Genomic DNA, 16812 nt, shown 5'->3' with positions numbered 1-16812 from the left:
CCATATAACTGGACTGTACTCTAAGTGTGATAGGACCAGGGATTGTCCATATAACTGGACAGTACTCTAAGTGTGATAGGACCAGGGATTGACCATATAACCAGACAGTACTCTAAGTGTGATAGGACCAGGGATTGATCATATAACTGGACAGTACTCTAAGTGTGATAGGACCAGGGATTGTCCATATAACTGGACAGTACTCTAAGTGTGATAGGACCAGGGATTGACCATATAACTGGGCAGTACTCTAAGTGTGATAGGACCAGGGATTGACCATATAACTGGACAGTACTCTAAGTGTAATAGGACCAGAGATTGTCCATATAACTGGACAGTACTCTAAGTGTGATAGGACCAGGGATTGACCATATAACTGGACAGTACTCTAAGTGTGATAGGACCAGGGATTGTCCATATAACTGGACAGTACTCTAAGTGTGATAGGACCAGGGATTGTCCATATAACTGGACAGTACTCTAAGTGTGATAGGACCAGGGATTGTCCATATAACTGGACAGTACTCTAAGTGTAATTGGACCAGGGATTGTCCATATAACTGGACAGTACTCTAAGTGTGATAGGACCAGGGATTGACCATATAACTGGACAGTACTCTAAGTGTGATAGGACCAGGGATTGACCATATAACTGGACAGTACTCTAAGTGTGATAGGACCAGGGATTGTCCATATAACTGGACAGTACTCTAAGTGTGATAGGACCAGGGATTGTCCATATAACTGGACAGTACTCTAAGTGTGATAGGACCAGGGATTGACCATATAACTGGACAGTACTCTAAGTGTGATAGGACCAGGGATTGACCATATAACTGGACAGTACTCTAAGTGTGATAGGACCAGGGATTGTCCATATAACTGGACAGTACTCTAAGTGTGATAGGACCAGGGACTGACCATATAACTGGACAGTACTCTAAGTGTGATAGGACCAGGGCTTGACCATATAACTGGACAGTACTCTAGGTGTGATAGGACCAGGGATTGACCGTATAACTGGACAGTACTCTAAGTGTGATAGGACCAGGGATTGACCATATAACTGGGCAGTACTCCAAGTGTGATAGGACCAGGGATTTACCATATAACTGGACTGTACTCTAAGTGTGATAGGACCAGGGATTGTCCATATAACTGGACAGTACTCTAAGTGTGATAGGACCAGGGATTGACCATATAACCAGACAGTACTCTAAGTGTGATAGGACCAGGGATTGATCATATAACTGGACAGTACTCTAAGTGTGATAGGACCAGGGATTGTCCATATAACTGGACAGTACTCTAAGTGTGATAGGACCAGGGATTGACCATATAACTGGGCAGTACTCTAAGTGTGATAGGACCAGGGATTGACCATATAACTGGACAGTACTCTAAGTGTAATAGGACCAGAGATTGTCCATATAACTGGACAGTACTCTAAGTGTGATAGGACCAGGGATTGACCATATAACTGGACAGTACTCTAAGTGTGATAGGACCAGGGATTGTCCATATAACTGGACAGTACTCTAAGTGTGATAGGACCAGGGATTGTCCATATAACTGGACAGTACTCTAAGTGTGATAGGACCAGGGATTGTCCATATAACTGGACAGTACTCTAAGTGTAATTGGACCAGGGATTGTCCATATAACTGGACAGTACTCTAAGTGTGATAGGACCAGGGATTGACCATATAACTGGACAGTACTCTAAGTGTGATAGGACCAGGGATTGACCATATAACTGGACAGTACTCTAAGTGTGATAGGACCAGGGATTGTCCATATAACTGGACAGTACTCTAAGTGTGATAGGACCAGGGATTGTCCATATAACTGGACAGTACTCTAAGTGTGATAGGACCAGGGATTGACCATATAACTGGACAGTACTCTAAGTGTGATAGGACCAGGGATTGACCATATAACTGGACAGTACTCTAAGTGTGATAGGACCAGGGATTGTCCATATAACTGGACAGTACTCTAAGTGTGATAGGACCAGGGACTGACCATATAACTGGACAGTACTCTAAGTGTGATAGGACCAGGGCTTGACCATATAACTGGACAGTACTCTAGGTGTGATAGGACCAGGGATTGACCGTATAACTGGACAGTACTCTAAGTGTGATAGGACCAGGGATTGACCATATAACTGGGCAGTACTCCAAGTGTGATAGGACCAGGGATTGCCCATATAACTGGACAGTACTCTAAGTGTGATAGGACCAGGGATTGACCATATAACTGGACAGTACTCTAAGTGTGATAGGACCAGGGATTGTCCATATAACTGGACAGTACTCTAAGTGTGATAGGACCAGGGATTGTCCATATAACTGGACAGTACTCTAAGTGTGATAGGACCAGGGATTGACCATATAACTGGACAGTACTCTAAGTGTGATAGGACCAGGGATTGTCCATATAACTGGACAGTACTCTAAGTGTGATAGGACCAGGGATTTACCATATAACTGGACAGTACTCTATGTGTGATAGGACCAGGGATTGACCATATAACTGGACAGTACTCTAAGTGTGATAGGACCAGGGATTGTCCATATAACTAGACAGTACTCTAAGTGTGATAGGACCAGGGATTGTCCATATAACTGGACAGTACTCTAAGTGTGATAGGACCAGGGATTGACCATATAACTGGACAGTACTCTAAGTGTGATAGGACCAGGGATTGAATCACCTGATTCAGTGTGCTAGATTTGACATACTCTGAACAAGTCACGAGCAATGCAAACTAAATGAAAAGGCTTTAGGATTCCCCAGGAATGAATACCAAAGGAACATTCTAGCACGTGTTGTCTTGTGTGCGCGACAACGATACACAGTGTTCTGTCACTGTTACACAGCACGATCATCAAGCACTTTTTGGGGACAGTGTGCAATAAAAAAACTGCCGTTGCATTGCCAGTCTTCCATTGTAGCCAATCTAGCAACAGACCAATAACATTGGTCCGAACATTGTCATTTGAAACACATGTGCTGGGTGTTTCGCAACATTAGAGGATGAGTCTAATAACACACACAGATATTGATAAAAGACCTGCACAATATTACACTATACTTGACTACACACACTAACATGTTTTTAGGGTAATTTATTATGAAGTGGTACCTATGTACAGTATCATTCCACCTACTGCTTTGAGATACATATATATGGAGAATGGAGCGAATGGAATGGCGTCAAACCAGGTGTTTGATTTATTTGAATAAATTCCACTCATTCTGCTGCAGCCTTTACCACGAGCCCGTCCTCACCAACCTTCGGTGCTGTAAATCATTGTGACTGCAACTCTCTGTTCCTCCCTGTGATTGGTCAGGTTACCCACAGTCAGGACAGTGTACTGGACCTCCATTGGCTGGAGGCCAGCGAGCTCTGTGCTGAGGACCTGGAGACCCTGTTCAGACGCCTGGTGGACCAGAGAGACACACAGCTGGAGGTAGGGGGTTATAAATTGGTTATGGAGGGGTTATGAAGGGTTATGAATGTGTTATGTTATCCTTAGGTAGGCCTGGTGGACCAGAGAGACACACAGCTTGAGGTAGGGGGTTATAAATGGGTTATGAAGGGTTATGAATGTGTTATGTTATCCTTATGTCGGCCTGGTGGACCAGAGAGACACACAGCTGGAGGTAGGGGGTTATAAATGGGTTATGTAGGGGTTAGGAAGGGTTATGAATGTGTAATGTTATCCTGTATGTAGGCCTGGTGGACCAGAGAGACACACAGCTGGAGGTAGGGGGTTATAAATGGGTTATGAAGGGTTATGAATGTGTTATGTTATCCTTATGTAGGCCTGGTGGACCAGAGAGACACAGCTGGAGTTAGGGGGTTATAAATGGGTTATGGAGGGGTTATGAAGGGTTATGAATGTGTTATGTTATCCTTATGTCGGCCTGGTGGACCAGAGAGACACACAGCTGGAGGTAGGGGGTTATAAATGGGTTATGTAGGGGTTATGAAGGGTTATGAATGTGTTATGTTATCCTTACGTAGGCCTGGTGGACCAGAGAGACACACAGCTGGAGGTAGGGGCAACTGTTGACATACTGCACAGTGTTTATAGGTTTGACCTTGCTGAGTCATACAAGATATTGCTGTGTCATAAAATATTCCGTAATTTGACGATAATGTATTTCAATGGAATATCTTTGAGCATTGTCTTACTAGGCTTTTATAGCAATAGTTACTGATTAACCTTTTATATTGTTCTGTGGTGAAATGGAGGAAGTTGAAACGGAGGAACTTGAAAGGGAGGAAGTTGAACTTGAAATGACAGGTGAAGGAGAAGTGTCATTTCCTGTCCTATTTTCATCTTTCCTCCCTCTGTTCTTTTCTCCTCCCCACCCCAGACTATTTTAGAGCTAATGCAGGAGAGAGAGTCCACCTCGTCACCCTCTCCGCCCAGCGCCCAGTGCCCCAGCGACTGTCCCAGCATGCAACAGCAGGCGGCATCCCACCAGCACCTGTCTGTAGAGCTGGCCGACTCCAAGGCCAAGGTCAGACGGCTGCGCCAGGAGCTGTGAGTAGTCAGATAAGGACACTCCCAGTCCCAACCCTCCCACTCAGTAGTCATAAAGTAACCTGGGCATGACAATAACAGCAACGGGGTTGGCAAGACAACATAAACAGATCTCAAACGCAGGCTAAGCATAAATGTACTTGAAAGGCACAATCTGTCATTTTAACAGTAATGCAGTACTGCTTCAGGACTTTCTGAGTCATCTTCCACCCAACTGCTCGTTGTGTTATGAGGATACATATGTCATTTCCCTAACCCAGCGTTAGAGGATATACTGTATGTAAGCCTTCTTTAAAGAACTCAAAAGCACCCTAGGGCATCTTCATTTCCTGTTTTATATTCTGACAACATTTGAAATAGCATGAATGAGACCAACTAGTTCCAGTATCATTTTATATATTTTTCTAATAATTAATTGAAAGCAAATTCTGTAAGTGCTTTTTTTCTCAGGTTGTCTCCACATATGTTTGGAGGTTAAACAGTTGAGCTGTGAGACAAGGCAAACGGTCAACAGTGATGAGAGAGAGAGAGAGAGAGAGAGAGAGAGAGAGAGTGAGTCATCCTTAACGGATACAGGAGAAGGTGTCTGGGGATAGTTTGGCCCAGATTCTCTCCCTGGCATGAACCTCCAGGGCCTTGCATCGCCATTGTCCCACTTTGGCCCTCTTCCTCCCTGCCACCCCCCCAGACCTGATTCAGCCCTACACCTCTCCTCCTCTTCTCTCTTTTATCGCTTTCATTGTCTAACCGGGATATGCTGACTCTACCCCCTGGGCAGTACAGTATCCTCATAATGCAACCCAACACTATCTGTTCTGTCCCTAGAAATGTAACAGCTTTCGGTTGTAGGGCACACTTGATGTCAACAAAGTGATAGGTTTGTGAGAAAACACGTACGAGAGAAGTTTTTCTCCTAGGGATTCTAAAAAATGGTCATGCATTGGATGCCTGGTCAGTGTGGTGTTACTTCCCAGAGAACCTGGGGGTGGAGGAGGTGATGGTCTGGGTGCTGCAGTGTGTGGTGGACTGTGGTCAAGCAAGTAGGAGCCAGGCATCCCATATCTGCACTCTTAGAAAAAAAGGGTCCCAAAAGGGTTCTACATGGAACCCAAAAGGGGTTCTTCAAAGGGTTCTCTTATATAATATTAAACTGAACATGTTAAATGTCTTCTCCGAGAGCTGTATATAATGGCTGTATGACTTGACCTACTGTATCTGTCTGAGTGGATGGGGGGTAGAAGTCGGGACCGTGCGGGTGGCGTGCATGCGTTTGTGCGGCAACATTAAGAAAAGCTCTGCATACTTACACCCTCCCTCTCCATCTCTTTCCCTCCCTCCCTCCCTCCCTCCCTCCCTCCCTCCCTCCCTCCCTCCCTCCCTCCCTCCCTCCCTCCCTCCCCCCCTCCCGCTCAGAGAGGAGAAGAGTGAGCAGGTACTGGACTGCAGACAGGAGCTGGAGAACATGGAGGCTGAGTTCAAGAGGATTCAACAGGAGGTAGAGAGAAGAGACGCACACACACACACACACACACACACACACACACACACACACACACACACACACACACACACACACACACACACACACACACACACACACACACACAGACACACACACATGGACCTCCTCTCTATCCCTCAGTAACATGACACACAGTATCCTTACTTCTATCAGAGATTATTCAGATGAATGTACACTATGCTTCAGTGTAGATAAAGCCTTAGTGCTTAGCTAGTGACCGTGGCTACACCTCAACACTGTTTTCTTCAACAGTAGCTTGATCTCCTGACTTCCTAAATCTGTTTTCTTCAACAGTAGCTTGATCTCCTGACTTCCTAAATCTGTTTTCTTCAACAGTAGCTTGATCTCCTGACTTCCTAAATCTGTTTTCTACAACAGTAGCTTGATCTCCTGACTTCCTAAATCTGTTTTCTACAACAGTAGCTTGATCTCCTGACTTCCTAAATCTGTTTTCTACAACAGTAGCTTGATCTCCTGACTTCCTAAATCTGTTTTCTTGAAAGGAGAAAGAGAGATTTCTTATTTATTTTCATGCCTAAAACATGGTTTTTCATCAACTGGGTTACATGGTCAGGGAAACCTCTCATACATTCAGTGAAATTCAAAGACTTTAATATTCAAAAGATAAATACAGTGTAGATAGTTTTGTTTAAACTGTAGGTTTGTTTTAAGACAGGGGCCACTTCCCAGTATTTTCCTCTCCCCACTTGAGAGAACTTTTGCCGTATATTTACCTCACGACGGTGTCCCATGTATGCTAAAACTCTTTCCCGTGTCGGTGTCCGTATCAGAACTCTGTGTTGCTAGCGGAGGCCCGGTCAGCCCGTACGTACCGTGACGAGCTGGATGCCCTGAGAGAGAGGGCCATCAGGGCTGACAAGCTGGAGAGCGAGGTGGGACGATACCGTGAGAAACTACACAACATGGAGTTCTACAAGGCCAAAGTGGAGGTACGGTACCGTACGGAGGAACACATTCAATACTCAGAATATAGCATGATAAACAGCCACATTGAAAACAAAACGCTGTTTTACCTTAAAAAGTGAATTTTGTCCACGGTTAAATTTATATTAGAACGTTTCAGAATGCAAAGCACCACAGCTACTAATATTTAAAATCAAATGTGAAGGTTTTACAAATTACTGTTATCGCACTTTGCAAAAAACTTAGCTAGATCTCAAACAATACTTAATGTATTTCATCATTTAACAATTGACATAAATCTGTTGTTGTCATGTACCCGACAGGAGTTTCTTTGTAACAGCGTTGATTTGTGTCTTATCTTGTAGGAGCTGAAGGAGGATAACTGTGTGTTGCTGGAGACCAAGGCTGTACTGCAGCAGCAGCTGGAGGGGTGGAGGGCCCGCTCTGATAAACTACACCAGCTAGAGAAACACAGTCTGCTGCTCAACGCCAGGGTCCACGTCATGGAACAGGTAGAAAACACGGAGCATTATGCAGTGGATTACATGTATGTAAACAGTGGTCAATATGAACGTTGAGGGGAAACAGGTGAAAGGTTAAGGGAAGGATAGGAAAGGGACTGGTCTTAGTGCAGAGGAGGATGTGTATTGGAGGATACATGCGATGGAACAGGTTGATGGACAAAGAGGATCATACATGCTTGGGTTATGTTGTGGACATGTGTGTGCCCTGGTCAAAAGGTCATACTTTCAACGAAGATCAGATAGAGAAATGGGAAGTTGAATATCTTTAGAATAACAGCGTCATCTCACCCTCGTCCTCCCTCTCGGCCCTTCCCAGGAGAAGGAGGTGGACAGGAGGCGCATGGAGGAGCTGCAGGAGGAGAACCTGGCCCTGGAGCTGGCCCAGAGGAGGAGCATGGAGGAGTCACAGCACCTGGGATGGGAGCTGGAGCAGCTCTCCAGGAGCCCCGACAACTCACAGGGTAAGGCTGACAGTCTACTCTACCCACTTCATCTGCCCTGTGGGAGCAATGGTACTTATAGGAAGAGAAATGACATGTGAAATATCATTCTAACGTTATGGACAATTCTATATGGCACAAAAAGGATAACTTCAATAAGATCATCCATTCAGTCATTATCTCACCTGTCTGTTCATAGTGGAGGTTATGTAACAGCTAGTTCGTATTCCTGTCATCCTTTCGGTCTGATGGTTGTGTTCAGGTCAGAAGTCTCTGGGTGAGGAGGTGGTTGATGGGACCAGGAGTCATCTGCTGAGGCTGGAGAGAGAGAACCAAAGCCTGCTCAGGACCATAGAGGATCTGAGAGCTGCTGACCTCAGCCTGGGACCGCAGCACAACCATGACCACGAGCACACGCGGAGGGACAGCCAGCGACCCACAAACACGGTAACTAGCCAGGGACCACGACACAAACATGAACACAATAGACACACACAGCTGCTCAGGGAGCACACGTACAACCATCAACCCACACATTCGGATTCCGGCGACTCTATTGAACTATAGCAGTGAACGGTTCTATTTCCATGTGAAAATGTTGGTCGTGTTTCCTTGTTCATTAGGCTGAGGTGGTTAGAGAGTACCTTGGCAGTTTAGACAACACCTCCTGGGAGCAGTCTGAATTGGTCATCAAAGAGGATTGTGACATTGACATAGACACATCACATCACAGGGACCCAAAGTGCAACGGAGTGTCGGTTGACCTAGAGGGAGAGATTGACCGACTGGAGAGAGAGAGCGAGACCCTCAAGGAGAAGATGGACCTTCAGAAGCAAGAGAAAGGCCAACTCGAAGACGGAGAGTCTTGCCATCTGAGTGACCCCATGGCTGACCCGGAAGCAGTAGCTAAAGACAACATCCGCAATCTCCTTCAACCAGGCGCTTCAGTGTCTCTGACTCGTGACACCTCACCCTGCTCTAAGAACAAGAGTCCACGTCGGGAGAACAGTAGCACGGGGCTGCAGACGAGGGCTTCCTCTTCATCCACTAAGCACACAGAGCGCCTGGAAGCTAAGTGTAGAGCCCTGGACACAGAGAACCAGCGGCTTCAGGCTGCCCTGGACAACACAGGTTGGTCTTCTGTGAGAATGTTGTAGGACTGCTGTCTCTTTGTAGCGTTTGGCTCTGTTGCGTTAGATACAGGGGCATTGAATGGGCAATGTGAAACGCTTTATTTGTTCAGGGATCCATATGCCTGTTGATTTTTGTGCTCTGTATGCCGGCAAACCTAATAATTGATGATTGGTGATTAATGAAGTAGCCTATATTAATTCAGACGTGTTATTATTATTTTTTTATCCACCCACCCTCGCACATGCCCATCCATCCAACCACCTATCCATCCACCCCCACACCCTTCCATCCATACATCCACTCACCTCCAGGCCGGAAGCTCCAGCGGCTGGAGGCCGAGGTCCACGAGCTGGAGGCTGAGAACCAGATCCTGCAGGCTGGGCTGGAGGAGCTGAGGATCTCCTCGCGGCGTATGGAGCAGCTGGAGCAGGAGAAGCAGACCCTGGAGCAGGAGGCTTCAGGCCTGGAGAGAGATAAGAGGAGGCTGGAGAAGGAGAACCGCAGGCTGAGGCAACAGGCAGAGATCCAGGACTCTACCCTGGACGGGAGCAACCTGAGAATGGCTAGTCTGGAGAGAGAGAACAGGTATGATGCTAATGGTCCCCATGATATGATCGTGGTGCTAGCAACGTCAAGGTTGTGGGTTTGATTCCCGCTGGGATCACATGTACAGTTGAAGTCGGAAGTTTACATACACCAAATACATTTAAACTCAGTTGTTCACAATTCCTGACATTTCATCCGAGAACAGTTCCCTGTCTTAGGTCAGTTAGGATCACCACTTTATTTTAAGAATGTTAAATGTCAGAATAATAGTTGAGAGAATGATTTATTTAAGTTTTTATTTCTTTCATCTCATTCCCAGTGGTCCAGAAGTTTGCATACACTCAATTAGTATTTGGTAGCATTGCCTTTAAATTGTTTAACTATGGGTCAAACGTTTCGGGTAGCCTTCCACAAGCTTTCCACAATAAGTTGGGTGAATTTTGGCCCATTCCTCCTGACAGAACTGGTGTAACTGAGTCAGGTTTGTAGGCCTCCCTGCTCGCACACGCTTTTTCAGTTCTGCACACAAATTTTTTATAGGATTGAGGTCAGGGCTTTGTGATGGCCACTCCAATACCTTGACTTTGTTGGTCTTAAGCCATTTTGCCACAACTTTGGAAGTATGCTTGGGGTCATTGTCCATTTGGAAGACCCATTTGTGACCAAGCTATAACTTCCTGACTGATGTCTTGAGATGTTGCTTCAATATATCCACATAATTTCCCAGCCTCATGATGCCATCTATTTTGTGAAGTGCACCAATCCCTCCTGCAACAAAGCACCCCCACAACATGATGCTGCCCCCCCCCCCGTGCTTCACGGGTTACCTCGGCTTGCAAGCCTCCCGCTTTTTCCTCCAAACGTAACGATGGTCATTATGGCCAAACAGTTCTATTTTTGTTTCATCAGACCAGAGGACATTTCTCCAAAAAGTACGATCTTTGTCCCCATGTGCAGTTGCAAACCGTAGTCTGGCTTTTTTATGGCGGTTTTGGAGCAGTGTCTTCTTCCTTGCTGAGTGGCCTTTCAGGTTATGTCGATATAGAACTCGTTTTACTGTGGATATAGATATTTTTGTACCTGTTTCCGTCTTCAACTGTATAAAAAAGTATGCACTCGTATACAAATGTATCTACTCATATACAATACAATATGCAAAAATGTGTGCCCTGACTGTACTGTAAGTTGCTTTGGATAAAAGCATCTGCTAAATGGTTTATATTTCTATTAAATTATAACAGGGGGATGGGGAAGGAGGTGGAGAGGCTGAAGGAGGTGGAGGAGAGGGTCAAGGGGCTGGAGAGGGATAACAGAGAGCTGGCCAAGCAGGGAGCGATCAGCCAGAGGGCCCTGGTCACCCTGAGAGAGGTGAAGCCACTCAGATCAGCATTAGCTTCTTATGTGTGTTACTCATGTATTTCAGTGTGCCTGACATGACAGATTTGTACGTTTCCTTATGGAAAGATAAAGTTAAGCGAGCTTGAATTCGTGGCGATTTAGATCACATGTCATGAATATATATCAATTGTTTTTGATTTAACAGCTCTCTGATAAATAGTTAATTGGTCACAAGAGCTTTATATGGCTGCAAGAGGAGTCACTGAACTGAAATATGTGATGATAAAAAAAGCGGATATTTCTGACCGTCGTTCCTCTGTAGGAGTTGGTGAGTGACAAGCTGAAGACCCAGCAGAGGGAGAATGAGCTGGAGAGGCTGGCCCACGAGCTGGAGATGAGAGTCCTCAACCAGGACGCATCACCACAGAGTGACGAGGAAACTCCAGACAACAGGTGAAACACTGGACACAGCGAGGTTCATGCAACTGATTTAGTCTACCCCCCATAAACCAGGTTAGGTGATAGTTACACAAATCTTCAATTCAGTTCGTGAATGGCTGTGTTATGCACATAACAATAGATTGGTGAGTTATTTTTCAAGTCTGTGACAAAATACAGAAAAATATGTCTACTTTCCCCTCCCCCACGTGTTGTTCTAAATCCCCCTTTATTTTATTTCCCTCTCCCCAGTAGGTTCAAGATGTTGGAGTCTGAGCTGGAGTCGTCTCTGAAGAGGTCCCTGCAGATCAAAGAAGACAAGATGGCTGCCGTTGAGGCTCGTCTGCAGGAGTCCTCCACCCTCAACCAGCAGCTACGTCAAGAGCTCAAGACTGTGAGTCTGGCCTAAAGTTCCTCCGTTTCAAAGGGAAACTATACCTTGTCTACATTCATTCACTTTTACATTGGAATTCCTTTTCAAAGCATATTGAAGCCTGAAGTTGACAAATGGCCTCGCTCAGTAGCGGTATCTGACCTTTGATCTTGACCCCCTACAGGTGCGTCTGAACTACGAAGCCCTGTTGCAGAGGGAGGAGGAGGAGCATGCGGCCCGTAGCCCCACCCCTCAGAGGGAGAGTGACAGGGCGGTAAGCGGATGGCAGTGGGAGAGTCAGGAGGCCACCAGGGAGCTGCTGAGGGTCAAGGACCGCCTCATCGAGGTGGAGAGGAACGTGAGTGGAGAACTTTGTGTCATCATGTTGTGACTAAGCACTAAATTTGATGCTCTTATTTCAATGTTTATATTTCCTGAAATGCATCTGACTTTGTTTAAAGTCCTCCCAATAATGACTATGGCATGATAGAAATCAAACCTACTTTACATTTTAGTCATTTAGCAGACGCTTCATTATTGAATTACATTACATTGCCACGTTAATGCAACTGTTATCCATCTCAACCAGACTATTACTATGGATCAACACCAGCTTCCCATTTTTTCTATGTATTATTGACTTGTCCCTCTTTTCCTCCCCTACTGCAGAATGCCACACTGCAGGCAGAGCGTCAGGCACTGCAGGCCCAGCTCAGACAGCTGGAGACCCAGTCAGACGGCCTGCAGGCTCAGATCCTGGCCCTGCAGAGACAGACCGCCTCCCTGCAGGAGAACAACACGGCTCTCCAGACACACAACGCTAACCTGCAGGTTAGAGGAGCAACATTCCTGATATACTAATATACTCCTAGCATACTGATAAGATACTCAAAACACAGAAATACCCACACACTGATTTAATGCTTCCAAAATGTGAACTTTTATTTTGAAGTGAGTACTTTTATTTTGAAGTGAAATCTGTGTGCAGGTATCCATTCTGCATTGGATTCATCTTGTTTTTATACCTAGGACAGACCCCACTCAAGTTGCCTCATATAATGCCATTCTAGTAGAACCTGATACTGTAAGGGTGGTGTTACATGAAGCAGTTTGAATGCAACTTTAGTTGATTTGTTAAATGTGAACCACTTCCTATAGAGTCCTTTCATACATGGTATGAGTAGTATTTCATCTTATACAGTATAAACTCATATCTTTGAATTACAACCTTTTCATACATTATAATCATCTCCACGCCTATCCATCCACAGGTGGAGAAGTCCACTCTGAACTCCCAGAGTGCATCACTCCTGGCCCAGAACGCTCAGCTCCAATGCCAACAATCCAGCACTGAGGGTGATAAGGAGGTGGCCATGCGTGAGCGCGAGGAGCTGCGCGGCGTGTACGACCAGCTCCTGAGGGACCACGAGAGGCTGGCGGCGCTGCACGAGAGACAAGCCATGGACTACGAGGCCCTGATGGGAAAACATGGCTGTCTGAAGAACGTCCACCGCACTCTGGAGCTGGAGCATAGAACGCTGGAGGACAGGTAGAGGAGGGGGACCAGAGACCATTCTGATGGTTCATGGTATACAATTTGAATGCTTGAGTAATGGTTGCTTAAATTCCACCTCTCAACATAAAAGTACATTTTTTTGTGTTGCTATGTTATGTTCTCGTGCAACAATAAGGATATCTGTTGTGCCACCAAGTCAAATGGATCTTGAAAAATCATGTGGATTTTAAAACTACAGTATATAGCTTCTATCCATTCATATTTTATCAAAGACACTCATCAATGGCTGTGACACTCATTTCCCATCCATGCAACGAAAACAGCAACCGAGGGGAAAGCTCTCTAAATAACCACGATGGCGTGTTGCTGTAGGTACAAAACGCTGCTGCAGCAGAAGGCCAAACTAGAGGGTCTGGAGAAGGCTCTGAGAGAGGAGCAGGACAAGATGTCTGTGGAGAAGGAGCAGCACAGGACCACCGCCTCAGAGTGTCGACAGCTCCGGGATGAGAAGGACTGGTGAGGGGCGCACATAGCATAACACACACACACACACACACACACACACACACACACACACACACACACACACACACACACACACACACACACACACACACACACACACACACACACACACACAGCATCTCCTAAAGATGACAAAGACTCCCTCTACACACAGCATAGCTCACTACACACATAAGCTCACAATAAAGATAGTTACAGGCTGATAGCTTTTTACATAGAATTCAGACAACTTTGCTTGTCTAACTGTTGTTCTTATCAATATGTTTTCGCTTTACTTTTTTCAGAGTGTTTCTTCTATGTATATTTCTATGTGCCCCCAGGCTGAACCAGACGTACCGCCAGCTGTTGAAGGATCAGGAGGAGCTCCAGGCGGACCATAAGAACATGAAGACCCTGCTGAACAGCACCAAGCTGGAGCAGACCAAGCTAGAGTCCAACTTCAACAAGCTCAGAGAGCAGTACCAACAGCTAGACATCACCAACACCAAGCTCACCAACCAGTGTGAGGTATGAAGGATATATTTAAGCAATAAGGCTCGAGGTGGTGTGGTAAATGACCAATATACCACGATTAAGGGCTGTTCTTAACCTTGACGCAACGCGGAGTGCCTGGATACAACCCTTAGCCGTGATATATTGGCCATATACAACAAACCCCCGAGGTGCCTTACTGCTATTATAAACTGGTTACAAATGTAATTAGACCAGTAAAAATGAATGTTTTGTCATACCCGTGGTATGCGGTCTGAGATACCACGGCTGTCAGCCAATCAAAATTCAGGGTTCGAACCACCCAGTTTCTAATAATACTTTCACCATCCAGGTTCATTTGAGTTATAATTAAAAATATATTTACCTAAAAGCATCCATTTTAATCAATCAAAACTTGATCAAAATTCCGTACAGTTGTAATGAAGGTGTTGTTGACCGTATCGTAATGAAACAGTCGGGGAGTGCGGCTCGGACCCTCCACCTTCTGACCCGAAGCCCAGCGCGCCGTCGACTGTACCACAGAAGCATGCTCAAGTCGATTCTCCACCCTTATTAACCCAGGGTCATTACAGCATTGCTGGCAAAGTAATTGGATTCTGTATTCCCCAAGCACTATACAAAGAGGCTATGTGAGGATTTACGCATTCGCATTTGCTCTTAACGCAGTTTCGTGCCAGATTGATGTGTTGTAGTAATTCTATCACTTAAAGAAGTCATTGACATATACTATGTGCCCCTGTGTCTAGCTGCTGAGTCAGTTGAAGGGGAACCTGGAGGAGGAGAACCGTCACCTGCTGGACCAGATCCAGACCCTGATGCTGCAGAACCGCACCCTGCTAGAACAGACCATGGAGAGCAAGGACCTGTTCCACGTAGAACAGAGACAGCACATGTAAGGGACCCATCTATCTGGCTGAATGCCGAGTCCTAGAGCTTTAACCCCTTGCAATCCAACTTGCAGTTAATGGACTGAATTACAAGTTAATTGAACCAAAGGAATTAGATGTTCCATCAGCAGCAGACACTGTACAGTATATCTACAGTGTATAAGAGCATAGTTTGTACAATAGTAGCTACAGCCACAGTATAGTTCTTCTCATAATGATAGACTTATGGAATGTATTCACATTGTGGTTAAACAATGGGCTTCACATAGGACACAAGGCATTCCAGAGCAGCACAAAACACAAGGCGTTGATTTAGCTATAGAGCACCGATGCACCAAAAACACAGTGCATCCCATCATATTTAGAGCACCAACACCACTGGGCCTCTGAGTTTGACAGAGCATGGATTATTGATGTCGTCTGCCATCTGTAGTGCCAGTTTAGAAAAAAAAGTTGACGGACCTAAAAAAAAATCCTATCTCTGCTAGTGTTAACGTTGGCCTATATGGAATAAATCTCCCCCATTTTGAGTTTATCTTCTGGACATATGGGGCATACTAAGCTATGTGTAATATGTATGGAAATAAAACATTCACATTCTTTTCACCTGGGTCGTATTCGTTGCGGCATGCAACGGAAAACGCTTTGCAACGGAAAACGGAAATGAGAGTTCCTTATTGGACGAGTACATGTATTCCCTCACTGTTTCAGTACATTTTCTTCCATTTGCTGCCTAATAAATACGACTTCGGGGTTTGATGGTGTTTAAAGGTGCCGAGTGTGACGGTTGAGACAGTTCAGTCAGAGTTTATTCTAAGACGTAAACACACCAGCCGTCTTTGCGGCAGCGACACCTCTTCTGTTGATGTTACCTCTCTGTGTGAAACACGGTATTTCTCTCTCTCCTCTCAGAGACAAGCTGAATGAGCTGAGGAGACAGAAGGAGAAGCTGGAGGAGAAGATCATGGATCAGTATAAGTTCTATGACCCCTCACCCCCACGGAGGTACAGTGCCGTTTGGACAGGAAATGAATTCACTTTGACAGTGACAAGATTCATTAGTTTGGATACAGTATTAGTTCGTTTTACCTGTTTATTTTTAAGACAATTTTCCCATCAAGGACAAAGTTTATCCTATTCTATATCGATTTTAACATATCTATTATATTTCCCGAGGCGTGGGAACTGGATCGCCCTGAAAATGAGGAAGCTGATGAAGCCGAGGAGCCGTGAGCGTTGTGGCCCCGCCTCCTCTTCTGACCACCATCGCTCCTTCACCCCCACACGCTCTGGGTCCTTCGAGGCCCTCCCGCCCACCTCCCCCTCTGCTCCCTGTTGCCAGGACAACGACTCCTTCGTGGGTTCGGACGGCTCGGGTGGGTCCACCACCTCCCCCCGGAGGAGCAGCAGTGAGTATGACCTCCTTATCCCCTCCCATTGGTCCCGTCTTAGAGCCCTGATAGGCCAGGCAGAAACGGGCTGTCCAATCACGCTCCGCCATCACCGCAGGCCCACCCGCCCTGCTACGAGCTATAGGCCAAGAAGAGAGAGCGACAGCTAGGCCCCTTCCCCCGCTACGGCCGACCCCGCA

At 45.8% G+C, this 16812-nt stretch overlaps 1 protein-coding gene across 6 annotated transcripts in view; it reads left to right on the top strand.

Annotated features, from left to right (window-relative positions):
* The window catches only part of LOC129839386 (girdin-like), a 30380-nt gene that overhangs the window by 8654 nt on the left and 4914 nt on the right, over nucleotides 1-16812 (top strand). For 4 of the 6 annotated variants that reach the window (XM_055906799.1, XM_055906801.1, XM_055906803.1 and 1 more), the window contains exons 7-26: nucleotides 3360-3479; nucleotides 4393-4562; nucleotides 5976-6057; nucleotides 6876-7034; nucleotides 7374-7520; nucleotides 7849-7993; nucleotides 8235-8419; nucleotides 8596-9103; nucleotides 9418-9691; nucleotides 10894-11020; nucleotides 11313-11443; nucleotides 11681-11822; nucleotides 11986-12159; nucleotides 12471-12632; nucleotides 13073-13350; nucleotides 13690-13833; nucleotides 14163-14349; nucleotides 15081-15226; nucleotides 16134-16226; nucleotides 16398-16630. In XM_055906799.1, coding sequence (XP_055762774.1) covers nucleotides 3360-3479; nucleotides 4393-4562; nucleotides 5976-6057; nucleotides 6876-7034; nucleotides 7374-7520; nucleotides 7849-7993; nucleotides 8235-8419; nucleotides 8596-9103; nucleotides 9418-9691; nucleotides 10894-11020; nucleotides 11313-11443; nucleotides 11681-11822; nucleotides 11986-12159; nucleotides 12471-12632; nucleotides 13073-13350; nucleotides 13690-13833; nucleotides 14163-14349; nucleotides 15081-15226; nucleotides 16134-16226; nucleotides 16398-16630 — 3607 coding nt within the window. Of the gene's footprint in view, nucleotides 1-3359; nucleotides 3480-3733; nucleotides 4069-4392; nucleotides 4563-5975; nucleotides 6058-6875; nucleotides 7035-7373; nucleotides 7521-7848; nucleotides 7994-8234; nucleotides 8420-8595; nucleotides 9104-9417; nucleotides 9692-10893; nucleotides 11021-11312; nucleotides 11444-11680; nucleotides 11823-11985; nucleotides 12160-12470; nucleotides 12633-13072; nucleotides 13351-13689; nucleotides 13834-14162; nucleotides 14350-15080; nucleotides 15227-16133; nucleotides 16227-16397; nucleotides 16631-16812 lie in introns of those variants that run through there. The other 2 variants (XM_055906800.1, XM_055906804.1) reach the window with 2 other exon arrangements.

This window comes from Salvelinus fontinalis, chromosome 40, assembly GCF_029448725.1.
Source record: "Salvelinus fontinalis isolate EN_2023a chromosome 40, ASM2944872v1, whole genome shotgun sequence".
Lineage (NCBI taxonomy): Eukaryota > Metazoa > Chordata > Actinopteri > Salmoniformes > Salmonidae > Salvelinus > Salvelinus fontinalis.
Note: the sequence above shows the minus strand (reverse complement) of the source record. Positions and strands in the feature narration are given on the sequence as shown.